This window comes from Vulpes lagopus, chromosome 21, assembly GCF_018345385.1.
Source record: "Vulpes lagopus strain Blue_001 chromosome 21, ASM1834538v1, whole genome shotgun sequence".
Taxonomy (NCBI): Eukaryota; Metazoa; Chordata; class Mammalia; order Carnivora; family Canidae; genus Vulpes; species Vulpes lagopus.
In genome coordinates this window covers 535,138-556,794 of record NC_054844.1, presented here as the reverse complement: position 1 = coordinate 556,794, position 21,657 = coordinate 535,138, and the positions used below count along the sequence as shown (strand labels likewise).

General features: G+C 51.2%; 1 protein-coding gene across 41 annotated transcripts in view; it reads right to left on the bottom strand.

Moving 5' to 3' along the window:
• Positions 1–21,657, bottom strand: part of MICAL3 (microtubule associated monooxygenase, calponin and LIM domain containing 3) — a 226,940-nt gene that overhangs the window by 23,868 nt on the left and 181,415 nt on the right. For 22 of the 41 annotated variants that reach the window (XR_005984853.1, XR_005984852.1, XR_005984856.1 and 19 more), the window contains 11 exons: positions 21,059–21,327; positions 19,114–19,203; positions 16,946–17,083; positions 15,503–15,565; positions 11,774–11,887; positions 10,899–11,045; positions 10,420–10,502; positions 7,257–9,108; positions 6,679–6,773; positions 2,955–3,005; positions 1,528–1,638 (listed from right to left, as the gene is read on the bottom strand). Coding sequence is in view for 30 of the 41 variants with exons in the window: in XM_041736012.1 (XP_041591946.1) it covers positions 1,528–1,638; positions 2,955–3,005; positions 6,679–6,773; positions 7,257–9,108; positions 10,420–10,502; positions 10,899–11,045; positions 11,774–11,887; positions 15,503–15,565; positions 16,946–17,083; positions 19,114–19,203; positions 21,059–21,327 (3,013 nt within the window). In the remaining 11 variants the exon portion in view is untranslated. Of the gene's footprint in view, positions 1–1,527; positions 1,639–2,954; positions 3,006–6,678; positions 6,774–7,256; positions 9,109–10,419; positions 10,503–10,898; positions 11,095–11,773; positions 11,888–15,502; positions 15,566–16,945; positions 17,084–19,113; positions 19,499–21,058; positions 21,328–21,657 lie in introns of those variants that run through there. The other 19 variants (XM_041736021.1, XM_041736029.1, XM_041736024.1 and 16 more) reach the window with 17 other exon arrangements.

Below are 21,657 nucleotides of genomic sequence, written 5' to 3'. Positions count from 1 at the left end.
GTGTGGTGTGAAGACCCCCTGCACCAAATCCCCTGGGGCCATCGTTAGTAAGCACCATGGCATGAGGGTGCTTGTCCAGCCCTCTGCAGGGCTGTTCAGAGACCGGAGGTGATGTCAGCTCCTACTGGAAGGACTGATGCGCCACATCCCTCTAAGACCTGCTAATCTCGAGGCTGCTAAAGCACTACCAAGGGCTCCTGGAGGCTTCTGCAGAAATACTGTCTCTAAGGTTAAAAAAAAAAAAAAAAATCTAGAATGGAGCAATGCCAGATTCCACAATGCCAAACCAGAATCTGTTTGGAAGCTCATAGCGAGAAGTTTCTCTGCACTACGTGGGGACTAATCATAGATACTAGAAGGACATTCAATTCCCAAAACAGTAGGCAAAGACATACATCTGGAAAATGGCACAGAGAAAATGAAATAAAATCCAGGGATCCAGTCAATGTAGAGAATGTGGATACAGAGTAAGGTTCAAGAAAGGGACTAAACGATTGGTTTTTGATGCTTGCTAAACATGGAATTCAGAGGAGCATCTTGGCATTTGGGTTTGTTGTTAGCGTTTCTCATTGTTTACAGCTTGTGATTAGTGTACTAATACAAATACAACTATACACACACACAATTTCATTAAAAAACATATTGTATTTAGATATATTTTAGTACTTTATATGAAGAAATTATTTTTTGTGGCACCTGGGTGGCTCAGCAGTTGAATGTCTGCCTTAGGTTTAGGACATGGTCCTGGAATCCCAGGATCAAGTCCCACATTGGGTTCCCCGCAGGGAGCCTGCTTCTCCCTCTGCCTGTGTCTCTGCCTTTTTTTTTTTTTTTTAATATTTTTTTAAAGATTTATTTATTTATGATAGACATAGAGAGAGAGAGAGAGGCAGAGACACAGGAGGAGGGAGAAGCAGGCTCCATGCCCGGAGCCTGACATGGGACTCGATCCCGGGACTCGATCCCGGGACTCCAGGATCGTGCCCTGGGCCAAAGGCAGGCGCCAAACCGCTGAGCCACCCAGGGATCTCCCTGTGTCTCTGCCTTGATCTCTCTGTGTCTCTTATGAATAAATAAATAAAATCTTCAAAAAAAACAAAGGAAAATTATTTTTTGTTCCAGAAAGATAATCTGGAATGGTCTAGGGCCTATGAGGCCTGAAGATAGAGGCTGATGCCTGGAGGATAGCTCTGACCTGGAAATCTCAGGCCCACCAGAGGCTGACAAGTCACAGATCATCTCTTGATAATAGTTATCATGACTGAACTAGTTGATTTTACAGTGATTACTCCAGAGCAAGGAATTTAGGAACCTCAAAGCCTGGCTCTTCCTTTTCTACCAATAATTCCATAAAAACGAGGCTTCTGCAGTTGCATCAAGCCAGAGGCTGACATGATAAGGCTGTCCTCTCCAGCGTCAGGGACACCCCATCTATCTCTGCTCTGTCCTCTTTACCCTCCTGCAACATGGACAAGGACAAGCACAGTGTTGGAGAGGAGGATGCTCCTTCCCACTCAGGGTTCTCACCTGTGCTCGGTGCAGCCGCTTCAGCTCTTCTTGCTTGGCCTGTCTACGAGCTGCCTTCTGCACACGCCGGGTCAGCTTGGCATTCAGTTCCTCCTCTGTGTAGGTTCTCGGCTGGAGGGAATGAGAGAGGTGTCCTCAGTCAGGGGCAGCAGGCCGGGCCGGGTCTGAGCACTGGTTGGCAAGGGGCAGGGGGCAGCGGGGGCACCCTGGGTGGGAGCTGCCCCTCCGCAGAGGGCCTGCAGGACACGCTGTCAGGCTGCGGCTCTGCCAGAGGCTTCAGTGACACAGATCCTTGCTGGAGCCCTGAATGCCACATATCTACAGGTGAGCTACTTGCCCACTGTCACTGTGATGGGGACAGGATGCTGAGTGGGGCCTGACTGTTAGGAAGTTCGGTGGACCAAGTGTCATGTGCTCCTTTATCTCAGAGATCACACGTTTTCCCTGGAAGGATGTCTGCTCTTAAGACTTTCCTGCTTCTGGGAGGCATACAGGGGAAAGGAAAAGAAAAATCAGGATCCTTTCATTTTCTTGTTACGTATGGAATGCTACTTCCTTCAGATGAGTGATATTTACAAGGTTCTCTAAGAAGTAACATCTGAAGTAGAGAAAATAGGGGTGCTTCTATTTTAAGTGCACGAACCCCATACTAACTAGTACAGTCTGAAGAAGGGAGATACAGAGGTGAAGCTGGCCTGCTTCCCTGGCCTGCATAGAAGGCAGCGGTGGGCCACGGAGAGGAGGTGGGAAGGCGGTCTGGTGGGGTGGTTCCAGCAGCCGCTCTCAGGCCCTAAGGAGGCCACAGGCCAGATCCAGGGCACATTCGTGCCTACAACTGCTTGAGCAGCCCCACCTGCAAACGTGGGCGCTGACGGTGCAAGGCAGTGTCAGGTGCTTCGTGTGAACACTGACCAACCACTAAGAGACCTCTATTCCTAATGTCTTCTTTATTTCCTCCATGGGGAAAAAAAGAGAGAGACAGTCTTTGAAAGACTTTAAAAGAGACTTCTGAATTCAACTCAGGAGTCTAGTCTAATAATCTTTAAGAGCTCAAGTGACACTGGAGGGCCAGCTGAGCAGGTAAGTCCTTAAGGATCACTGTAGTGTTCTGGTGACCTCAGCCTTTCCACCTTGCAAGGCATGGAGCTGAGGGCTCGTGAACTCCCTACTCCTTGGTGCCCAGTCCCAAAGGGGCGGCCCTGGAGTAAGATGACCACGTGCACTCCAGCCAGTCAGGAGCAGGGGATCTCATCTTCCTCCACCATAACACGGCTCAAGAATGTTCTGCTGCCAGTGTCTGCTAGTGCTCCATGCATGTGTGAACAGTTAGTGAGGATGTGGCTGGAGAGCCAGGGCTGGGGGCTGCTCCGGGTGGTTAATCACAGACATGCATGCAACAATGACCAGCCATGGGAATGAGACACTACCTTTGATGGATATGATCTCTTGAATGCCAAGGCCTGTGGTACATAAACCGACTTTTAAGGGAATGGCAACGGAAAACAAAACAGAATAGTAATAATAACAATTAAAAAAATTAAAACTAGAACACAGAAATGGAGCAAAATCAGAAGTTTAAAACAAACACGGAAGACTAAAGACTAAAACGCATGATTACTTTTCACAACATCACACAGGACTGTGGAAGTGAGGAACCGGGGGATTCAGATCCTAGCAGCAGAGGCCAGTGAACCCCAGTTTCTGAATAAGGACTGGGTTCACTTTTCTACTGAGAAGACGTCTCTTCCTCGCTATGCCTCAAATCTTCTCTCTTCTCTTTTCACTCTCCCCTGGGTATAATAAAGCTATTCAAATATATGGGTATAGATGCTATTTCTCCTTCAGTAACCCAATCATTTGTGGAAATTCAGACGACTTTCAGCTCAGTGTTTGCAGGGGGCACAGGTGGTGGGAAATTCCTGTTGCCAGGGACACAGAAACACAGATGCAGAGCATACTGAGCAGCATCACTAAGGTTCTCTTCTAGAGGATTCTGTCTCTGCTGGCAAAGAAATCTTGGATGGGGTTGGGGGTCGTTTCTTGATTATACACTGTGAAAGGGGTGTAAAGTAGCATAAATAACTGATATTCACCAAAAATATATCAGGCACATATGTCTTGCCTCAGACTGACTCATCTCTCCCACAAACCAGAGTGAAAGGATGAATCTCATTATTAGAACAGTCAGTTAAAAAAACAGAAGACAGATAATTCCCCAAGCAGCACGTGAGCTACTCCATGGGAACAATGTAACCACAACTGAGGAACAGCACTGAATGTGGGCACCTGTGGCTGCTGTACAAAGTCAAGGGGGTGGGGGCAATCCTTGATGGAGGAGGTCAGATCCACAGCGCCCTACTTAGCATGGTTTCAGTCTGTAGTGACTAGAAGGGTGATATTATGACACATCTGTGCTGTGCTGAGAGCATGAGGCCAGCCAGGGCCACTGCTTCTGCTGTGAGACGGGGACCAGGGCCAGTCTATCCAAGAGCAAATGCACACGCCCGTGGCTGGGTCCCAGGGCTTAAGACACAGTGCATCACTTATATGTAAAGTCAGATGAGGGAAAGAAAAGAGGTGAATGAAGATGATCTTTTGTTGGTAGGGTTAGGGGTGATATATATATTTAATCTGTGTTATCTTAATTTTTCCAAGTAAACATTTTCAATAAAAATGTTATTTTCAATTTGAGGTTTTTTTGTTTGTTTGTTTGTTTTGTTTTTTTTTAATGAAAGAAAACTCAGGCACCTGTTTCACAGACGCCTGACTTGGAGATGGGTATGTGATGCAAGAGGAACCATTCCCCCAGCTGCTAGGGTCAGGCGTGTTAGCAAGATGCTCCCTCTTGAGTTCCAACCCCACTGTCCCTTTAGGTGTCCCCACTCCCTTCACTTACTGCTCTGAAAAGTTTCTAACGTAGGAAAAGTTGGAAAAGGACAATGAACATCTTTACCTAGATTTGCTAAATGTTAGCATTTTGCCACATATTTGATATATATAATCTTTTTTTCCTGAATCATCATTTTTTATGCCTACAAATTTTAGCATGTACTTCTGAAGAACAGACACATTTTCCTACAATACTATAGTCCCTTAATGTCTTACAAGAACTTAGCATTGATGTGGAATCACTGCACATCTACATATATTATACCATCCAGGATCAAATTCACTAAATTATTCCAAAGAGTCTGGCATGGCTGTTTTTGTTTTGTTTTCCTGCTTTGGCTTCCATCCTTGAAAATACAGCGTCTGGTCTCACCCAGCCTGACCCCACAGGATTCATGTCAACCTGTGCAGGTTCAGCTTTGTCTTTAAATTCCCTGCTCAGCCTCTGTGGGACACACGTGGACTGTGAGGCCCCCAAAGCCTCTGATTCTGGGATTCCAGGAGTGGGGTCTTTGGCTTGTTGGTCATGCAGAAGGGGAAGAGCTCGCTACGTGCCTCAGGCCAGCAAGGCCCCAGGGGAGGCTGTCCTCAGGGACCCACACTGCCGGAAGACAGTGTAGTACAGCCGGCAGGGCACCCCAGCACTCGGTATCCCACCATGACATTTCATTCATTGATAGAGAAATAGTGGCGAGAATGACCACAAAACCCACCACAGAGGGAGTTTCTGACCCACAGGAGATGAACTGGCTGAACAGAGGCCAAGTGACCCCCAGACCACACTGTCCTTCGCCGACCCTCCCTGGCTCCCCAAACTCCCAAAGCAGTCCCAGTTCCCAGCGTCAGTACGTGCTAGGGACCCATGTACATGTCCAGAAACAGTTCTCAGGGCCACTCTTGATAGTAGTGCTGCTGCCTCTGGGGAGAGCTGGACTCTGAGCTGGTCGGGCTGGGGCAGGTGGAAGCTGCCTCTGCACATGGCAGGGCAGGTAGGAGGCCTGGCTGTTCACACGTTCTTCTAGGATAGTGGATAGGTAAACAGCTGGCATGGCCCAGAGAGATCAAGAGACCAAGGAGGAGAGGACTAAGAGATGGGTTCCTCCAGTGTGTCAGGTTGCTAAAGGCTGGGTTGGGCAGGGACAGGGGACTGGCAACAGGTGCAGAAGCCATCTTCACCTAACAGACATGTGCAGGCCTCAGGGGAGGGCAGACTCAAATCTGAGCCCCAGAGAACCTTGTGAAGAAGGTATGTGATGTTCTGGGGACATTTTTCATTCAGAAAAGAGAGCTGAAAATAGCTGGGCTGTCGCCTGGGACAGGACGGTGAGTGTGTGTGTCCTGTGGTCACACAGTGGAGATGGTGTGGTTTCAACTGCCCTCAGGTGCTGCCCAGGCCTTTCTGAATTGTAGGCCCCAACCCACTACTGTCTCTGAGGCACAGATGCCCTGTTAGAACTTTCTCTAACCCCTCTCCCTCTCCCTTCTTTAACCTCACTCTTTAACCTCTCTGTATCCACACAGAGCTACAAGAGCCCTTGGAAATCAGAAAATGGAATAAATACCCAAGAGCCCTTCCACACTGAGGGTTTGCTTCTCAGGAGGGCTGCGTGGCCATATTATCTCCCAAGTCTGGGGTCTTGCGAGGGATGAGTTCCGATCCACAGTGCCCTACTTGGCACAGAATCCAGGTCAGAGTCCTGGACTGGTTCTTTAAGAGCAAACACTCCTCTCTAACCCACAAATGTACAGAGCACACAGGATGATAGGGCACATTCCTCACTGACTTAACCTCTGTCTACTTCTAAATTCATTGTGCCTGTCCCAATGTCCTCCAGACTCTGGGGCATGAGCAACTTCTTCCTCCTGTCACTCTGGACATGGGTGGATGCTATTCCACATGGGATTTCTGAGGACAATGCTGGTAGCTTGCTGAAAATCTAGTGAATCTCTGAGCGTGGAATGTCTCTGTCTTCTTCCTAAGAATGAAACACAGGAACTCTTGCCATTGAAACAAATAAGCCCCAGCTGTTCACTAAAAAGAAAGAGCCCAAGAGAAGAACTCCCTTTATATGTCTCTTACTTGAGCCTGGGCTGGGCTCAGGATTCAGCTGTATCTGCTGGGAGCTCAGAAGAGGGTGCTCACTTCACCCCGGGCTTGAGATTTGCTTTCCTTTTCTTCCACCTCATCAAAGACCAATCAGTCCTACAGAGGATTGGGCTAGGCTTGACCCCTTCTGGAGCCCCGCCATAGGGCCTACATACCTCTCGCCTGGACTTCTGGGAGGACCTCTCAAGGATGTCATCACTGGACAGGTCTGAGTCCTCTGAGAAGCTCAACTGGCGCCGCAGGTGCAGCTCTAAGGGGATGGAAATGAGAGACAAATCGAGGACACCACAGTGCTTTCCTGATTTCTACACTGGCCCGAGCCACCCAGGGGAGCAGGACAGAGGTTGGATTTCTTTCCAGTTCGAGTGACTCTTAACCCAGGGCCAACACCGTAGATGGTGCTGCAAAGACAGCCAGCCTTGCTCCTCCCCAAGGGGCCACCGCTCCACCTTGCTCAGAATCAGGCCCTCCTCTGGCGTCATGTGGCTTGAGAAAGGGCACAGGCCTCCCAAGTCTCCCTTACTCAGTTCCAAGCTGAGTTTTAGAATTATTCTATCCTGCAGAATATGCACTGCAAGCCCACAGTTCCGTTTCCTTCTTCCTCACCCTGTTAGCATAGCTCCTAGGAACCCTCAGGGATGCAGCACAAGCAATGGATTTTCTTAGAAAAACCAATTGCTGGAGGACAGCCCCCTCATGCCCAGCCCTAGGGGGTTCCTTGGTGTCGACCTACCTGCTCTCACAACAGGGGACATCTTGTGCTTGCCAGAGTCCACAGTGGCACCGCTGGAAGGGGTGCTGGAACAGGACTTGTCATCACCCTTCTTCTTTTTGTCCTTCTTGTACCCGGAAAAGACCGACTTCCACAGGGACTTGGGCTTGGCAGCAGCTTCCTCCAGAAGGCTTGGGCTGGGCTTCTCCGGGGGCCGGCCCTCACCTTTGGACTTCTTCTCTTTCTTGTTTCTGCGGGGGGAGAAGAGTGACGATCTCTTCTTGCTCTTCCCACTGGAGCCCTCGGATGAGGTGACTGAACCATCTGGGCCCCCTGAGTCCGATGGTGGGGAGAGGACCTCCTCACTAGTGGCTTCGTGCTTCAGGGCAGGCTCCCTGGGGCCTTTGAGAACTGGGCGTCTAGGGGACTCGGGGCTGAGGTCTTTGCCCTTGGAGGGAACAGAGGAGGCTTTGTGGGAGGTGCCTCCTGGGGAACTGGAGGTCCCAGTCGCCATCTCCATTTCCTTCATCCTACTCAGCTGCTTGGCCATAGCGTCTCTCAACGCCTGGCTCTTCACAGACTTCTCCCTGGCTCGCATGCGCTCCTCAGCCAGCTCCTTGGCTTCTGGAGAGACTAAGGGCAGGCCCCTCTTCTGTGGTTGGACCCCACTCTCCAGAGTAGGCAACCTACCATTCTCCTTGGCTAGGGGTGGGTGGAGGGGCCTCTCCATGCGGGGCCAGTAGGAGGGGGGTGTGAAGAACTTCTCCTGGAGACTCGAGTCCTCGGTCTTGTCATCATAGGTGTCCTCCACATCATCGGCAAATGGGATCTCATCCACGCTCTCCACAAATGACTTCCGCATCTCGTCTTGGAGGGGCTGGGTGGGCTCCCGGGGGGCCCGCATGAACGACGCAGGGGGTGGTGGTGGAATCACTGAGGCCTTGGGCTCAGCATCCTTATGCTCATGAGTCTGATATGGCTTCCTCCGAAGAGTTGCGGGCTCCTCGTCTTGGGGTGGTGGTGGGGGTGGGCTTGAAGGGGGAGTGAGCATGGTGGAGTCTGATGTGTTGAAGCTCTGGCTGCCCAAAGTCTTCATGTTGGAGGAGCTCCCGTGAAGGCCCAGCCCGGAGCTGCTCGACAGATCTCTCCTCTCCTCCTGGGAGCTTTTCAGCTCTCTGTCCGACGGGGACTTGGGGGTTGGCAGGAAGGGCTGGTCACCGTCTGACTTCGGCAGGCCTAGTCTCTTAGGAACAGGTGGAGGCTTCAGAAGCTGGAGTCCCTCCCCCTCGGGAGACTTCTCCACTGCATAGGATTTTAGGGACACTGGTTTAAAGGCAGGCGAAGGGAAGCTGGGCTCATACACCTTGCTCCGATCCACAGGTGTGAGCCCGAGGCTGCGGCGGATCTCGGCGCTCTTCATCCAGAACTCTGCCACCAGGTCATTCCGCTTCAGGGCCTCATCCACAGCAAGAGGGCTGCCCAGCCTGTCCTTGGTGTCCCCTTGGTTCTTCAAGGGGAGGGGAACCACTGGGATAGATGTTTTGGCCGAAACAGGCTGGAGCCGTATGGGGGACTTGGTGGGGGATGGGGCCGTGGTCTCAGAGGAAGGCTGAGGCTGGGAGCAAATGGGGAGCTGGATGCTGGTGGGGGTGGAGGTGGCCAAAGGCGACAGGCACTGCGAGCTCACTGGGGAGGTAGGTGTCCTGGCTTCTGGCAGAGCCACTGGCTGAGAACGGATGGGGGAGCATGTAGCTCTCTGACTGCAGGGCACTTCCACCTTGGGCTTCACTTTGGGGAGCAAAGGCTTGGGGAAAAGGCTCTCTTCTGGCAATTTTGCCTTGGTGACAACAGAGGCAAGTGGGATTTGGGCCCCCTGCAGAAAAGGAAGATAGAAGCTGCTAAGAAGGCAGGGTTCAGTGGTCAGTAGAAACCCACTGGGAGCTGTCTCACAAACAACCTGTGTTTATGAAACTAATTCTTCTCTTTGTCTTTTAGGCTGTCATTTAAATGGCTCCAGGAGAGTGGTTCTCTCTTTCTGCTCTACTTGTTCCATTTTTATTTATTTTTATTTTTTTAAAGATTATTTATTTATTTATTTATTTATTTATTTATTTATTTATTCATAGAGACACACAGAGAGAGAGAGGCAGAGACACAGGCAGAGGGAGAAGCAGGCACCAAGCAGAGAGCCTGACGTGGGGCTTCATCCAGGGTCTCCAGGATCACACTCTAGGCTGCAGGCGGCGCTAAACCGCTGCGCCACCGGGGCTGCCCTACTTGTTCTATTTTTAAAGCCACTCCACTTTGTTGAACAGACTCAGCTTTCAGGGTTTGGTTCACCTAAACACATCTTAAATTCTCTGTGCACTGAGATGGACACTGGCCACGGCACACTAATAGATTCTGCTCTTCCGACTCCAGACCCCATGAGCTCTACGTCTCTGATGTATGAAAATAGGGACCAACACTCTAAGATTTAAAACAGCTATTTTTATAAAGTCTATACTATGAATTGCCCATCTCAGGAAGCTCAAAGACCCAGATATTCCTGTAAGAACCTTATATCACCCCACCCATGAGTCTCAGTGAAGCTTCCCCAATTTCATGGATGAAATCACCAAATTCATCTTGCTTCTTAGAATCCCAAAGACCAAATCAAGCCAGTGTAGGTCTTGAGTTTGGCCTCCCTCCCCGATCTGTCCTCCAGATCACATCTTGTGAAACATGTTCCCTAGGACATACTGTTGCGATCTGTTTACGGAGCATTCTCCAATGTGTGGCTCACAAACCACTGGTAATTCAGATGCATATTTTTATTTTAAAACTCAAACATTCATTTTAACATAACACTAAGAAACAAATGCATCATCATATCAAACCAATGATTCCATAAAAATTATTGCTTTAACTTAAAAATACATTTACTTTTAAAATGGTGTGGTATGATAGCAGAGTGACACAGTGGTGGGATGACCCAGGTTTTGGATTGGGGCCATGCAGGATTAGGGACACTGCCCAGGGTGAGGACTGAGCTGCATCCCCTCTGCCACTCCTGTTTTCAGCAGTCCCACTGAGCACAAGAATCAAAAAGTGGGTTCACATCCGGGCCCTAAGACAAAGGAATTACTACGTGCACTCAGGGTCCCATTGGTCCTGTCCCCCACAGTGAGCTCTGAGCCCTTACCTCTGCCTTAGGGCTGTGGCCTGGGGACCGCAGATCAACTTGCTCCTCAGGGGACAGGGCAGGGCTGGGGACCCGGGTGAGACCTGAACAGAACAGAAACAGGGTATGTAAGAGGAAGCTCTACCACCTTCCCTTCTCTCGGAGGGCTCCTCTCCCAGCCAGCTCTGAAGGGAAATGCTTTCCAGAGTGTCCCCAGATGCCACTTCTGCCAGTGTCATTAGTGTGTGATCTGTGTGCAGCTAGGAGACGGACCTCCCACCCTTTCACAGCTCCAGAGCACACACAAAAGGGCTGTCGAGAAAGTCATGTGCAGGGTCCCTGCATGGGGCAGGGGCAGGAAGACACCTGGGGGCTGGCATGCATCATGCCGACTCTGCTGCAGCTCCGCTCCCGTGACCTGTGTCCTCGGGGCTGCTCTCACCATGGTGGGCTCTCAGCGGGAATTCTGGAAGCAGTTTCTCCTGAGACAACAGACTTACTTCTCTCCGGATGCCCTGGTGTGACCTCAGGTGGCTCCTCCTCATTCTCTGAGACCCTCAGCTCCAGGTCTGCCTCTACCGCCGCCTGGTGCTGCACGCGGAGATCCGTCTCAGCATCCGATGGGATCCCGTCAGACCAGCGCTGATCTGGCGGGCCGAAGGGAGAGCACAGCACCCAAGTGAGGCCCTGGCATCCCTGTACCCGAGAGCAGCCAAACCAGTGTCACTGCTTGAGGTCAGGACCTGGCCCTGTGCCCTTGCTAAGCTCTGCCCACCGGGCCCACCAAGCTCCTGAGCCCCGGCCCAAAGTGCCTTATTCTCTGCAACTCTGTGCTCTCACCGAAGCCTGTGGAGCTCCATTCATTCTTTTTCTAAATGCACCCGACAGCACCTGACAGGCTACAACAGAGTGAAACACAGCACCGGCGCCTGGGAAGGGTCTGCCTCACCTGAGGTCTGTGCTTCTTCAATCCCACAGCCTGCACTCCCCAGTCCTGCCTGGACTCCGCTCATTTCTCAGGCTGCTCTCTGCCCCCTTTCCCCAGCCACCCAGACTGTCATTCTTATGCCATCTCCTTGTAGGTCCCCTCTGAGCACATTCACAGACCTTCCACAGGGTACCCAAGCTGCTTGGTTTCCCAAGCACAGCTTACTGAACGCAGGCTATGCGGGACAGTGGCCAAGGGGCGGAGCCACATGTGTTCAAGTTAGTGCCAAACAAGGGGCGTGACCAGCAGACCTAACTAACAGCTGTCTCGTCTGAGTGCCACGCTTTTTGCTTTAACGTCTATTATCTTTCCGGAGTTTCAGTCACACACTGGGGGGAAGAGGGTGCTTAGCACAGTGCAGAGAGAAGGCTCTGGGGTTCCCCGTACCATCGTCCAGCTCAGCACCAGTGTCCCCTGTGTCCCCATTCTCTGTGGCCTCCCCTTCTATCTTTGCTGGCTCCGAGTCCACATCTTCCTCCAGGTCATTCTCATCAAATGGGACTGTAAAGCAGAAACGTTCAAAGGAAGGAAGAAAAGGACAGATAGATGGAGAGCCTGCCTGTGCAGGTATACACAGACGGTGGTCTTCCCAGGGCTGCCAGGTGAAGACCTTAAGAAGGGGGCAGAGGGACTGAGGGGTCTGGATTTGGGGTGCTGGTGAGGGCCTGGGACCGAGTACATGGTGCTAGCTCGGCTCTGCTCCAGCGGGCCCAGTGCAAGAGAGCAGCTTTGGCTCTGGCCACTCCCCTGTCCCCGAGGCTACGTAAGCTCCTCCCTGTAAGGACAGAGGGGATGAGCTGCTTCCCCAGGCCCAGCAGACAGACACCAGCTGCCGATCCAGCAGCAACAATGACTCTCATGCCAGCACTCTCTGGACCTTGTCACATGCCACAAGTCTTAATCCTCACCATATATGCTAGAGGGTTGGAGGGGAATCCGGGGCCAGACACTTTAGGTGATGTGCTCATGGCCATGCTGCTCATCTAGCAGGTGCGGTGCTGTGTGCAGGGGAGACCCCTGCTGGATGAGTGACCGACAGGACACCTGAAGGCAACGACCTCCCCTTTCAGTCCGCAGGGGTTGCAGCTTTGCTTGTGGTAACTCAGAGAAATTTTTTTTTTAAGTGTGTGGGAGGGTATGTAAAGTTCATATTCTAGATCAAGAGTAGCCCTTCGGTGCTGCTGAACAAGGCAAAGCATGCGTAGACTTCATATTCCTCAGGAGGAACCAGCCCCTAAACACACACACACACACACACACACACACACACACACACACACACACACACACTCTCTCTCAGACCTGTTCCCAAGCATACCTGAAACTCGCACTAACAGTTTGGACTAAGAGAAAGTAATTAAGAAAGCAACACGGGCTGCTTTAAAGGATGCTGTGAGATCCCAGCATTACCTGGGACTCACAGACCCGTCTGTCCAGGGGCTCTAAGGGCATCTTCCAGGGTTCTAAACACAGGCACTCTCCAAACACCTCTAGAGGTTCTCACTTCAGGAAAAGGGCTCATGCTTAGATGTATACATCCTAGAGCTGGAGGCTCAAAGCCCAGGGGGGCAGTGGGCAGCAGAAGTATGGGCTGTGGCACAGCTGGGTAGATTTCTTCAAAGCCTCTCAAGGAGAGGCTCTCTCAGGTCACTGGTCTCCTTATCATCCAGCCTTGTGAATCTGTATCCCTGCTTCTGGAAGCATGTGCACAGTGAGTGTGGCACAAACACTGAGAGTGGACACTAAGGTCTGAGTATGAAGAAAGTCAAGGAAAGTCAAGTGACTGCTTTTGGAGGTGGGGTGGGGAAGACAGGGAAGGGGCACTTTGAAGATGCTGGGGTTGTGTCCTTTCTTGACCTAGTCACAGGTGTTTTTGTTTAAAAAAAAAAAAATTCCTTGGGGCACTTGGGTGGCTTAGTCGGTTAAGCATCTGACTCTTGCTTTCGGCTCAGGTCATGATCTCAGAGTCGTGAGATCCAGCCCCGCACTGGACTCCCCACTGGGATGGGGAGTCTGCTTAAGATCCTCTCTCCCTCTGCACATTCCCCCCACCCCGCCCCTCCTCGCAGGCACAGTTGTATTCTCTCAGAAAATAAATAATAATAGTGATAATTCCTTAAGCTGTATAACTATCTTACCACCCCTTTTGAATACTCAAGCTTATTAAAAATAAGGTGATGACTTGCATCTGATTCTGGGGAAGCATACAAAATAGGTTTGGGATGGACTCTGTGGAAAGATGGGAGAGTTCCAGAATAAGTTCTAGGCTGGCACATAGTGGATATCACACCCCTCCTTTTGAGATACCAGAGCAGCCCATGGAGCTGGTAATGCCAAGACGCTTTCCTGTGATGGTGGCATTTGTTGGGAAAAGTACCGGGCGTAACACTACTCCATTATTTCCATAGGTTTAAAGCATTTATATGATCACATTGCTGTTTCAGTTTGTCAAACTCCAGGAGTAGGATTTCTGAGGATTTCTGAGCTGGATTTCCAGCTATCATCTGGATAACGAGCTCATGGTGTCATGACACCATTTGTGAAGCGGTAAGGCATAGAGGCCTCTCTTTCCCCCTTGAATTTTTCTCCTTTGGCAGTCACTCCAACCCAGTGGAAATGGAACCAGAGCTCATTCCATTAAAGTCCATCATGCCCAACATGTATGCTCAAATGACTCTGAGTGCCTGGGCATCAAGATGGTAATTTATACTCTGTCAGCAAGTGTCCTGGATGGGAGCACCAAGGAGACCATGACAAGACTCCTCAGCTTGGCACAGCTCCAGTCAGGTTAGCTTGATCCCCGGCCCTGTCCCTTGGCCCCCACGTGGTTCTCCAACTCAGAGCAGCTACTAGGGAATGCCTGTTGTAGAGTCAGATAGGTACTAAGTCTACAGTCCGTGTGAGTACCTTGAAAGGAACAATTGTCACATATATCAAAAAACAAACAAGTGAGGGACATCAATGCAGCAGCAGCAGATGCTGGAGAAACGCAGCTCGAGGGATGGAACTGGGAGGTTCACCCGTGTTAGGATGGAGTGCAGAGTGCTAGAAGCTGCCACACACTATGGAAGCTGGGAATCACAGACATACTGAGCTTCTGCTTTGTTTCAGCTGCCAGCTGGGAAGTCCTGACACCCCAGCCTTCTCCACCATCCTAGGAGACTGACTGGTTAGGAGAGATGGCCAGCAGCTTCTGCTCCCAGGGCTTGGGTGTGACCACAGGTCCAGCTCTCCCTGCAGCTCTGTGACTTGTGTGCCTCGTGCCCACGAGTGAGGACAATGAGGGGGCTGCTCAGAGGCAGGTGGTGAAGATCTGGGGGCTCCCATCCTACTCAGCCTAGAAGCAACCACCAGGACTACAGTTCTCAACCAGGGGACAACACTGCCCTCCTTCAAGTGCTATTTGATACTGTGTGGGGCACTTTTTGGCTGGGGCAGGAGGTTGAGGCTGTGTGGCTGACGTTTTGAGGGCAGAGGCCAGGGAAGTTAAATGTCCCATAATGCAGAGAACTGTCCTGCCCCCACCGAGCACGGCTGTCGCCCACATTGAGAGACATCTCTCCAGAAAAGGTCAGGAGAGACAACGAAGGTTTCTCAGCTATCTCCTGGCCCAAGTATTTAAACAGACCTTGCACCTCAGTACAGAGGTTCCCTGTGCCCCCCTCTTCACTGAGGAGTCTTCCATAGGTCCCTGAGTCCTCAATGTCTCGTCCTCTGTAGTTGGGTGATTTGGTGGAATATTAACTGATTCCTCTACCTTCACACCCAACTGCTACATAACTGAACTACTACAGACTTCAAAAATCACGCTGAAAAAGTTCCTTTAGCTTTGGCCTTTCCCCAACCTTTATTAATAATAATAACAACAAGTTCACGTCAGTTCTGTCTATGCTCTAGGCTCTCCTCCAGACCTTCCCTGAAGGGCGTGGGGTGCGTGTCTGGTCCATGCAAGGATGGGCTGCCTGAGTGAGGCATGCACGTGCCCCCCCGCCCGCCGACCCGCGACCTCGGCATGCACTAGCAGCAGGACCAGAACTCTAGTGTTAAGGTACCAGCGGAGCTGCCGAGAGAGAATGGTTATGGTGAGTGGGGAGGGAACAAACATCACCAGACTACCTCCGGAGACCGTCTCCAGCCAGGCCTGCACTGCTGCGCGGCGTATGGAGGGAAGGTCAGGCACTGAATTTAAAACAGACGATAGATACAAAGTTACACAGGGTTGCAGACTCCCAGGGAGGAGAGCTGAGCTCATTTTAAAGCCCCAAACAGGAGAGAAACTGAGAGATGTTACAAGCCAGAGGCTGCTCTGGCACAACGAGGGGTCATCATCCGGCTGTTAGCCTACACAATGGGCATCCAGGATGAGAAAAAGGGAGAAAACACAGGGAGGGTCATTGGTGGCTCAAGGCTGCAGAGCTGCTAGCCCAGGCCAGTCCCACGTCCCTGCTCAGCAGGGTCTTTCTCCTCACTCCTGCTGAGTGTTTATGCTGCTGCAAAACAGTTAACAGAGGCTGGTCCTGCCAACAGGTGAGGACTTGGGGCAGGGGAGGATCCGATGGCCCTATCCAGGGCTAAATTTCACGAAGGCAGGAAGCACCTCCTTTGTAGACTCAGAGCCTCCCAGGGTGTGTGGCCCCAATAGGCGTTGGATGGACTCACAAGGATGAGTGAGAGTCAGAGGTTGGTGACACCAAGGATCCATATTTAGACAGTGCATATGCTGTGGTCAGAAGGCAGGGAGGATGGCGTGGCAGCTGCCATATCCCTCAGCAGCCACCATCCTTCCCTCGTATTGCTTGCTATTTCTGGAAGAAGTCAGACTAAAGTTTGTCTTCATGCTACTGTGGAACACAGACCATCTCACCTAGAACCCAGCACTGGACGTTATGCTAGCTAAAAGGCCTCCCGGATCTAAATCTCTTCTTAACACTTCATTTCAGTTCAAAATTTGCTCCACCGGGGATCCCTGGGTGGCGCAGCGGTTTGGCGCCTGCCTTTGGCCCAGGGCGTGATCCTGGAGACCCGGGATCGAATCCCACATCGGGCTCCTGGTGCATGGAGCCTGATTCTCCCTCTGCCTGTGTCTCTGCCTCTCTCTCTCCCTGTGTGACTATCATAAATAAATTAAAAAAAAAAATTAAAAAAAAAATTTGCTCCACCCCCTTACCCCCCCGACCCCGTCCTGCCAATGTACATTCACACTCAGACACACCATACAGGGAAAGCACCAGAACATTTTACCGAGTGGACAGAGTCATCTTGTCTAGTCATACGGGGAAAGAAAACAAGTTCTTGGTTGTCCCAAGGTCAAGTTCATTTTACTATTTTGCATGCATGGAGAAAGAGCTCATAATTTCTGAACCCATATAGAACTTTACATATCCTCCAACAAACAGCTAAGGACAATGGTCACAATTACCATTGGGAAAATAAAATCATTCATGGGCTCACATTTTGATCAAACTGATGGCTTTGGCCATAATGGAAGAGTCCTCTGCACCAGTGAGGGGAGGCAGGGACAGAAGGTGCTCTGAGGGGCACCAATCTTGAAACAGTTACCTCTAGAAGTGGAGGACTCAGAGGTTGGGACCATTCGCTCCTCCTCCTCTCTCTCTCGGATATGTGTCCAGTGCACATCAGCCTGGATCTCCAAGGGGTCGGCCGGATTTACGATCTGCTGTAGCCTCTGGCTCCCGACTAGTTTGCCAAGGTCAGAGGTAGAGGGATGAGGAAGAGAGAGATGACAGAGAGGAAGGAAGCAGAAAATAAACGGTCAAGAGAGGTAGGGGACAGAACACCACAGGAAAGGAAACAGAAAAAAAGTTACTGTGTTTGCCAGGGTCAGTTTGAATCAGAAAGAGGCAAAAGTTGAGAACACCCACATACATGCGCACACATGTGCACACACACAATTTCTACTTGTTCCATGTGACTTAGTTGTTCCAAGCTTCTCTTATACTCTTAATTTCAATGAATAGAACCATACATTCCACTCCAAACAGAAAGAACTCTCCTTTCTGATGCTCTTTTCATGTCATCTGCATTTGAAGGACCCAAATGCCAAGTCAGAAAAAGGGGCAGGTTACAAGTGGCCTCTGAAGGGCCGCTATCTCCGTGGGTCAGGAGCACTCAGCTCTGTTACCCAGCACAGTGTGAGATCCTGGAGGATGCACTGTGTGTTCTGTTCCTTCTGTGGTCACACAGAGTGTGCTTATTGCCACCATGCTGACAGCTTCGCCTTTAAGCCAAGTGACAAGAGAAAGGTAGGATGGGACAGTACCATTCTGTCATGAGCCAGCTAACTCATGCAGGGCAGAAACTTACTTTGCTGGTACTTTAGTGTTTATCTTTTGCAGCTAGAGAGAGAGAGAGAAAAAAAAAATCCCCCTTCCATAAAAGGTCTCATGCTGCATGCTGGTCTGTGGCAGGGACACAGCTATAGGGACAAAGGAGTTTGGGGAGGCAATGGCTGGGAGAGGAAGCACAGATCTACCCTGTAAATCCCAAAGCTGTGGGGGTTTGTGGGCAGGAATAAAGCAACACCTCTCTGCTTTTCCTGAGGTCAAAGCCCTTTTCCTGAAAACTCCATTTGGCACCCTGCAGCTATATGAGAACTCGCCAGCGGATCCTTCAGATGATTCCTGCTGTCAGAGCCCAAGGAATATGCATACAGCCCCCGCCGCCTAAGCTCCCTGTCACTGGTGCTTGGATCATGCCACACAGTTGGGTTAAAATAAAGAACAGCCAGCAGCTTAGAGAGGGGACGCTTTGGGAGGGGCGATGGCTTTCCAGGCAGGAAGAGCAGGTGCCACCTGATCTGAAGGACTCTGGGATTCCTGATGGGAGCCCACTCTTCACAATCTAAGGGGACAATTTGGCTTTGGCTTTATCACCACCATGGCACCTCTTAATTTTTAAGCAAAGGAGAATGTGATATGGACAGAAAGTACCAGTAGGGCCACCAGGTGTGGATGTGGGCACCACGTGGTGTTAAATGTGAGCTGGGAGCCCTGCATGCACTCTCTCGTTAGAGTTGCTGGTCTCCACAGATTGATGTCTCTAAGGTCAGTTGGCGTTCATGGTGTTGGATGGGGCTAAATATGGCAAAACCTCCCAACAGCCTGAACATCCTAGGACTTAGGAAGGTAAGTTAAAGAGAAAAATGTGAAGCCTTTCTTCATCTTCTAAGCAACAAAGAAAAGACAGTGAGCCTTCTCCCTGGATAACGTTCTGCTTCCTGTTCATAAATGTGGCTTTGGGGAGTCCTCAGCCAGTATGTCCTCCTTTCTCAGAGAAATGTTACAGAGCACAGTGGAGGGAGGTTCTGGGCACCTATGCTTGTGATGACACCTATGCTGGTTCCACCACTTACGAGAGTGTGACTGCAACATGAGGTTTTCTATATTAGAAGAGGCTGAGTCTTTGCTAGAGCAGGGGAGTTGCAGCAAAGCCCACCAGGGGCACAGATGGGGGCCAATGCTCAATAAGGCTGCTTCCGGAGTCTTCTCTGCCTTCTCCCTGACGCCCCTCGTCTTACATGCCATTGTCTACATGCCCATTCATGAAGGCTGGGCCGAGGGACAGGTGCCGAGCTAGGCAGGTGCCAAAGCCCGTCAGCATTGTTTTATAAAACACCGATCTTTTCATGTGGGACCTGCTCTTGATGGCAAATTCTGGATGGCTGCTAGGGTGCCAGGGCATAAGGTGGGTGAGGGCAAAGCGGGTACCTTTACGTGTACCCGTAGTTTCTTCCTGTGACAGCTGCCGGAGCCACTGGCCTTGTAGGAGTTCTCTGTCCCAGGGGCAATACTCCCCTTCTACAGCAGGGGGGGTCAGACACCCACAAACAGCATCAAGAATCCCGCACCGGGTGGGGGTGGTAAAGGGAAGGGAGGAAAGAGAACAGAGAAGAGTTATCTGCAGGTGCAAGGTGAGAACATCCTGTCACTGTCTACGCAGCCAACGAAGCCCACTGCCCAGGAGACACACACACACCGTGGGCTCGGAACAGTCCTGAGGTGTGGCTGCATCTGCCAGTATGTGTTTCTCCGGTGAAATCCCATTCCCTGCAGGTTGCGTCTTGACGCTAGCTCCAGATCCAGGACATTAACTCTGTGTGGGGGAAAGCAGGGCTAAGCTCTCCCGCAAAGGGCACAGACTTTGACCCTAAGCCATGTCTGGGGCCACAAGCCATAGAACATATGAATCAGCAGCTCGAGATGATGAAGTCTGAAATGATACAAACAAAATAACCTTCCCCCAGATGCGGATGCAGATGTGCTGGGAGCACCATTGCCCCCTCTGACTCACAGGGAGGCAGGGGCAGCCCGGAGCCTGAGCCAGCACAGCTCTGCAGACACAGAGCTACAGAGAAAAGAACCCAAGACACCAGCTTCCTGGACCAGCGCCTGCCTCCTTTTTGCACGGACTGCATTCATTGCTCATCAGAATGGGGAGGGAGGGACAATCCAACAAAGTGCGGCCTCTGTGGGCCTCACCCCTGCCTCTGTCTTCGGAGGGAAGAGCACAGTCTCCTGTGCTAGGTCTAGAGAGGTCCTCAGGGGCCTGAGGAAGTGCTGTGCCTCTGACCACTCACCCTGGTGCCAGGCACCCTGAGGGCAGGGGAGGCTCCTTCCTTCTGGTCTGCCCCGCTCATCAGGGTCTCGAAGGTCATAGCTCCCGGGACAGCCCAGTACTGCATACTCCGTCTGGGGAGGGCTCCGTATCTGCTCAGCCCTCGGTCCTTCTCATGCCCAAATGCGGGTAGGACTGGGCTGCCAAGCACATCGAATTCCAGCAGCAGCAGCAGCAGCAGAGAAAGCTAGCACCAACTCTACGGGGCCCATGGCTGTAAGAATTTAAGGTGCCTCTCTGATAATGGCTGGGAGGGATCGTCCCTCTTCCACGCCCTGTGCCCTGGAGACAGAGCACAGCGTGAAGGATGTGGCACTGCTGTCAGGGGCACCAGGGTCTCTACCTGTCTGGGTTTCTTTCCCACCACTCACCAGACTTCGTGCAGCCAGGGCAGGGCAAGAATGACCCTCTGTCATACAGAGGCAAGAAAGGAGGCCCACCGAGTTCCTCATCACTCCATGACACACACAGCCAGAGGTAGGCGCAGAATTGCAATGTTTCAAGTCCAAGGCAAGAGAGCATTTCAGAGCCAGCCAGATGGACTGAACACTGGGCTGATGCTCCAAACATGTTACTACCTGTCATCAACTTAACCCTGTTTAGTGAGCGCCTAGCCCCTCCTCAGCGACAACAGCTCTGAGCAGAGTGAGATTTGGTATTCTGTAGCCTCCAATATCCTGGACTTGGAGTCAGCGAACTCTCTAGAAAGCTAAATTCCCTTTCTTCATCAAAATAATTTTAACGGAAAGTAAAGGAAAAAAAGAGAGACAATGAGGAGAGAAGGTGTAACCTAATTTGCTGACCCTCTGTCTTCTCCTTCCAGTTTCTACTCAGAATGTGCACAAGGGACAGTCCTTCCACTGTCAATGGCCTCCTCTGCCCCCAAAATTCAGGTCAGAGGGAGAGGCAGGAGGGATCGTCTCTGGGCAGTGGGAGGCATATCCGTGTGACTCCAGCCACAGAAACTTTACTGAGGCACAGAACCAGACTGCCTCAGGGATGGGATAGGGTCTGAGTTAGAAGAGATTTTTTTCTGACCTTCACTAGACTCTTCCTCTTCCTCTTCATAGTCTTCCTCCTCCTCCTCCTCCTCCTCCTCCTCCTCCTCCTCCTCTTCATACTCCTCCTCCTCCTCGTCTTCTTCATGCCCAGGCCCATAGCTCTTTGAGGCCTCTAGCTCCTCTTCACTCTTTCCTTTCAGAAGAGCATGGATCCTCACGGCCTCCTTCCAAGGAACACCGCCCAGGTCCGAAGTGGGCAGAGGAGGCTCTTCTTCCTCCTCTTCCTCCATCTCTGACTCAGAACTGCTGTGGGGAAACAACCACACAACCAGAGTGAGGGAATGATAAAAACTGAGGAGACAGTTGAAAATCACAGCCAGAGGCAAAATGTCCCAGCAAAGCAACTGCTGGGCGGGAAGGGAGAGAGGACACACATGGAGGGGTGCGGCGTGCTTTCCTGCCCAGGTAAGACAAAAAAAGGGGAAGGAGAGTGAGTAGAGGGCCAGAGGAAATACACACATATGAGTGACCCCTACACAAAGCCACACAGGCCAACAGTCCAGTCTGGGGTTGTCTCTATTCAGTGAATGGCAACCACACTGAGTCCAGTGTCAAAGGCCCTCAGAGACAGTAGGG